The sequence below is a fragment of the Ixodes scapularis genome, unplaced genomic scaffold, assembly GCF_016920785.2.
Source record: "Ixodes scapularis isolate PalLabHiFi unplaced genomic scaffold, ASM1692078v2 PGA_scaffold6__148_contigs__length_123643588, whole genome shotgun sequence".
Classification (NCBI taxonomy): domain Eukaryota; kingdom Metazoa; phylum Arthropoda; class Arachnida; order Ixodida; family Ixodidae; genus Ixodes; species Ixodes scapularis.
In genome coordinates, this window is record NW_024609881.1 from 69,220,435 (window position 1) to 69,226,434 (window position 6,000).

General features: G+C 49.4%; 1 protein-coding gene across 1 annotated transcript in view; it reads left to right on the plus strand.

Moving 5' to 3' along the window:
- LOC115317859 (collagen alpha-1(I) chain) overlaps nucleotides 1–2,518 on the plus strand; it is a 36,435-nt gene extending 33,917 nt beyond the window's left edge. Inside the window, exon 3 of the mRNA XM_029977607.4 lies at nucleotides 789–2,518. Coding sequence (XP_029833467.2) covers nucleotides 789–2,518 — 1,730 coding nt within the window. The remainder of the gene's footprint in view (nucleotides 1–788) is intronic.
- The last annotated feature ends 3,482 nt before the right edge of the window (nucleotides 2,519–6,000 follow it).

A 6,000-nucleotide genomic window follows, 5' to 3' on the forward strand; every position in this document is an offset into this window, starting at 1 on the left:
AGTGGTTCGGCAGCCCTATTGCACTTCGCTCGTCAGGAAAACCCGAAGACAGTGATCTTGAAGATCGGCTTGTATAATAACATGTTTGAAACCGAACAACTATAGATATCAGAAAAACACGTGTCTTATCTCTATAATTCGACATTGCTAGAACCTGAGATAATAAAATTAGGAAAGGAGACGTTAAACTTTTTTGTTTGTTCAAGAGTCGCCAGCTCCCTTGCGCGATCACTTTTCTTTTAGTTATCTAAATCTGGCCGGGTAGGCGAGCGAGGGCGCAGATTTAGTTGTAGCTACTTCACTTGAAAAAATAAAGCAACATGCCAGTGAGATAATTCAAGTAAGACTTTCGTTATTCGGCGTTCGGAAGTGACCCATAATTGAACGTCAGTGTTATGTACCCTCGAGCGCAAAAAAGTCTATACGCCAGTGATTATTTAAGCACATACTCCGACGACAAATACAATCATAATTAGATCAGATGGTGGCACCAGCAAACTGTAAAAGGGTCGCTGGGAATCAATCTGTCAAATATTTATTGGCTGTGTCTGTATACGTTCTCAAGTAGCCACGCTTCCAAAGCTTGACAGGCCACCGTGTGTAAAAAACACGTAAGGGCACAAATCTGGCAACCGTGGGCACATCTTAGCAAGGGTTCCCTATAAGACGATCTACAAACACCGGCATTAAAATGGCGGAGCCCAGGGGTCGTAATTACAACAAACGTGTATACGTGCAAGATATATTGGCATTTTTCACAAATCATTTTGTATCCATTTTTTTTTTAGAAGGAGGATCACCTGGAGGTCCAGGACAACCTGGGGAGCCCGGTGAACCAGGACAGCCTGGGGGACCGGGCCAGCCTGGAGGTCAAGGGCCACCCGGAGGTCAAGGACAGCCCGGAGGACAGGGTCGACCAGGAGAGCCCGGTCAACCTGGAGTCGCTCCCCCCGCCACTGATGTCACCTCGCCAAAGCAGCCGTCCACGCCAGAGTCTACGGGACTCCCGTGCCCAAGTCAGGGATTCTTCAGGAACCCGAGCGACTGCCACCGTTTCTACCGATGCGTTGACCTCTCAAGCGAAGGCAAGGGATTCGTGGTCTATGAGTTCGACTGCCCCGCTGGACTCGTCTTTGATGAGAGGTTTAGTGTATGCAATTGGCCCGACGACGCGGCTCCTTGCGACGGCGGTCAAGACGCGCCTTCCACCGGAGGCGCACCTCCGGCCGAACAAGGGGAGACTCCTAGTCAACCACCTTCTGATGGTGACACTCCTAGTTTCCCACCTTCAGAAGGCGAGACTCCAAGTTCCCCGCCCTCGGGTGGCGACACACCCGTCTACCCACCAACGGAAGAAGAGACACCTAGTTACCCTCCCAGTGGAGGTGGCACTCCCAGTTATCCTCCGACAGAAGGCGGACAGCCGAGCCCGCAACCAAATCCCGAAGAACCGGCAGATCAACCAGCGGGCGACTGCGAGCCGCGGTGCAGCAGGACGGGCTACTTCCGCAACCCAGGCGACTGCAACAAGTTCTACCGTTGTGTAGACTTCTACCAGAAGGGGTCCTACGTCATCTTCCACTTCGATTGTCCCGCTGGACTGGTCTTCGACGAAAGGTACAGCGTCTGCAATTGGCCGCACGACGCCCCGCCTTGCGACAGCTCAGGGGGCGAAGGAGGCGCGGGAAGCTGCGCTCCGAGTCGGGGACCCTCACCACCGTCCGGCCCATCGGAACCGCAGCCCGGCCCTCAACCCCAGCCTCAACCCCGGCCACCGCAGCCACCTATGCCACCTCCGAGGCCAGCTGACTCATCGGTGTGCAAGCGGACAGGCTTCTTTCGAGACCCTGCAGACTGTCACAAGTTCTATCGTTGCGTTGACCCGTACCAGAACGGGAAACTTCAGGCAGTTCACTTCGACTGCCCGGCGGGACTAGTATTCGACGAGAGGTACAGCGTCTGCAACTGGGCTCACGATGCTCCTCCCTGTGACGGTGAGCCCGAAAGGCCAGACCAGCCGAGCAGGCCAGAACCCATAGAGACGTCAACGCCTTGTGACAAGACGACCTCCAGCGACGAGGAGTCGACCACTGCGGCGATGTCGACGGAGGCCACAACTGCGATGGAGTCGACAACGGCCGCAGCAACGACCCCGGCAGAATCGACGACCGCGGAGGAAAGCACGACCGCAGCCGCGACGACGGAGGCTCCGATGACCACAACGCCGTCCAGACGACAGGCCAAGAAACTCGATGATCTCATCTGCGACCGCATGGGCAACTTCGCTTTCGAGGGCGATTGCATCCACTTTTACCGTTGCACCAGCAACAAGAAACAGAAGGCCGAGTTGTTTAAGTGCCCCGATAAGTATGTGTTTGATCCGAAGATCGAGTTCTGCCGGCGCAAGCGAAAGAGCTTCAAGTGCGACAAGACGCCGTCCGAAGAACTTATGGCCCGACTTCCAGCAAACTTCATGCAGTCAGCCATTGAAGCTGGACCGGGCTTCTTATGGGATTGAGTGTATGCATCCGTGTAGTATGGCCGTCGTCCTATCTTGTGCTTCCTCTTGTTTCTACTTTTTTTTTTCGGTGTGTGCGTGAGAGTTTTAAAGGCCCGCGAACACCTGTCCTGGTTCAACCGTTCAAGGTTCAAGGTGCAGCAGGAAGCGTAAAGAAAACTCAAGTCGGCCCAACTGCCATAATTTCGAAACGATCCATTTTGTGTCGAATCGTTTGCGTGGCCGTATAGTATTTATTACAGTAGCCTCCTTCGTGTTTCTCCTCGTGTGACGTGCTCGTTTTGTTGGGCGCCAAACCGAACTGTCTACATTTCGTTGTTACGGCTGTTGTCCTTGCTAAAAGTGCCTTCAACGCACTACGTGCGGACGTGTTCGGGAGCTTATTCACAGGTGTAGATTTAGGAACAAGCTATTGTCCTTTCGTATCTTGTAAACCGTGCCAAAAACCGCGAGCACGGCACACTGGAAGCACCATCGGAAATGCATCACGCGTCTAGGAGACGCCATCTTTTGCAGGTGAACCATCCATCATTCAATGCTTGCTCGCTCACTCTATTCGCTTTCTACTACTTGTCATTTTTTACTATTTGTACCACCAATGTGAAAATTGTCTAGATGATAAGTGCTTATGCTGCTGCTTGAGCACGTTGTAAGTGAAGGAAGCGGTACAATCGTCATTACTACTGAAGCTTCAAAGGCCACTGCTGTGACACAATTTCTGCTCGCTTTTGCCGGGTAAAAGTAAAGGGCTGCCAGCCACCAGACACCCTGAAAGGTGTACAAGGACGAACCGCCATACAGAGTATCCGAACATGCACAGAACGCCAAGCGTTTCACCTGTTCTCGGCAACATGTAACCCGACGTTTAAAATAAGGCGAGCTTTCATAGACTGCTCCAAGGATGCTTTATCTGCGAGGACATCGCAGGGCGATTCACGGTAGAGTCACTTTGTCTAGCTCGAAGATGACCGCTTGCAGCAGCAAGCTCTGTGGGATATAATCGATATCGATCTATGCTTCGTTTCAGCCTATATACGACGGAAGACCTTGAGATGAAACGGGGAATAGTTCGTCACTTTTAAACTAAATAAGACTTAGTATTTTTATTTAAAAACTGCTTGGTTACATTTTCAATTTCGCAAAGTTTGTCAAGTTAAGAAAAAAAAAGACCGGTAGAGCAAAAATCAAAACAAAAAGCTTCTATTAGATAAGCAACATGTCTGTAAGCATCTTCGCAAACAGCAGCGCTTGCTGCTCTTTACGCCAATTCTTCACTAATTATTTTTGTTATAGTCGCTTCCTCTATTTGCTTGTGCCATTTAATATGAGAACATGAATCCACCTCATTACCTCTGGAGAGAAGGACTCGTCACTATACTGAAGTCGGGATGTTTATGTCGAGCTCCTCATAGTATTGCTCAACTTCCCCGCTCTAGCCATGTCATAAGTCTATTTATATGTGTACACCTCGCATTATTTTACTTGTAATCTGTATGTTTCTATATACAGGGGAGCTCCTCTCTTATTGGGGGAGCTTTCGTAGGCACCACCTTGGTTTTCTGTTTGTTTTATAAATCTAGCAGTATTTAAAGGTGCAATTTTTTCAACGGGCTGTACATAGGAGAGGTTGGGAGGCTGTCATGGTTCGGTGTCTGGGTCTTTCTTTGTACGTGGGAGCGGGATACCCCTGGCAGGGTTCTCCGTTTTGAATGTCGCTTCGATGTTTGAGTCGCGAAAGATGATCTATGTTTTCTTGCATGTGTGTGTTGGAATAAAACGTTAGACCTTGTACACCTGTTCCCGTGGTTGTTCCTTCGCGACGAACGTTTGTAGTCCTTTTTGCTCTGGCTGGAAACTATATCCCAACCCCGCCACGAGTATACACTGCGCAAAACTGTTAGCGTGAACGCAACATCGGCGCTCTTCCGCGTTTTGATCCGAAAGGGTTTAGGTGGGCACTATACTTTAACGCTTAGGTTGGTGCCCCAAGTAAGCACTTTCCATCACATTAGCAGTTCTTAATGAGAGACTTCCGATATTACGAGCAAAAAACAAATAAAACCGATGATTGCTTTGTTCGTGCTAACAGTGTCACGCAGTTTGCGTGGTGTACTACAGGGCGTCTCAAATAGCGACCAGGCTCTTTCAATTGACCGCAAAAATAGTTTTCTTAACCTATCGCGCTACGATTTTATGCAGCGTTCCCTACAGGGGTGCATTTTTCCATAAAATTTGCAAAGAGCGAACTTACCCGAGGAAAAAGTAAAAAAAGAAAAAAAAAAGAAAAAGGCTTAACTGCTATGGAAACGCAGCGAATCCACCAGTCTTCAAGCAATAGAACGCCGTTGGCACGGGAGACAAGAGATATCGCAAGCGGTCGCGACGCCAACTGCCGCCAACGAACGAGCATTCGGCGCCGAGAGCCAGCGTCAAAAGGCAGACGATATTTTCGACTCAAAAGCGGCGCGAGCTTCTTCGATGTCAGTTGCCAATGCATCATTTTATCACCCTTACTAATAAAACACAATGAATGGACACATAATCGATTAAAAAATGGTTTGTCGGGTTATTTTGACTGTTTTTCCAGGGGTACTTACGTCGTCTGCTTCGCAGGAGTTCTCGCCGCCTGCGGAACACACGCCGCTTTTTAGTCAAAAATATCGTCTGCTACTTGACGCCGGCTCTCAGCGCCGTATGCTCGTTTGCTGACGGCAGTTGGCGTCGCGACCGCTTGCGCCATCTCTTGTCTCCCGTGCCAAACGGCGCCCTATAATTTGAAGACCGGTAGCTTCGCTGCGTTTCCAAAAGTTGAGTTTTTTTTTGTTTGTTTTTTACTTTTTTCTGAGGTAAGTTTTCTCTTTGCAAGTTTTATAGAAACAAAATGCACCCCCTATGGGCAACACTGCACGAAATCGTAGCGCGATTTTCGCGGTCGATTTAAAGAGCCTGGCCGCTATTTGAGACATCCTGTAGAATCAAAGAGTGCAGTGCCCGAGGCCAGATTTCTACTTAATAAAAATTGAATTACTCAAACGTAATTAAGAGCCCCATTACTTCGAACGTTTCTAACTTATCTAGAGACGCTCCTTGGCAGCGACCAATATGAAATCAACCTTTCCTCTGTGCGATGTGCACTTTTCGTGGGAGCGATTTGACCAGCGTTCTGTAAAACGGTGGTCGCTAAGCAAGGCTTTTTACATGACTATAACTCCTATATAATAAGGTGACCCAAGTCACCAGACTCGGTCTAAAATGGACCGTAAAAATCGACGCTTGCACGTAGGAATCTAAGCTTTTCGTCAAAGGTGTATTTCACGCGTCGGTTTTTCTTCTAAAATTAGAAAGCGTAGCTCCCTTTCTGTAAGAAATAGGGCCGAGAAACTTGCCTGGGTCAACGGCGGGCGGCGACGCAGACGACCAAGTCGAGGCGCGGGGTGTGTTAGACGCTCGTATGGATAGATGGCGCTACCTCCCTGTTTCGG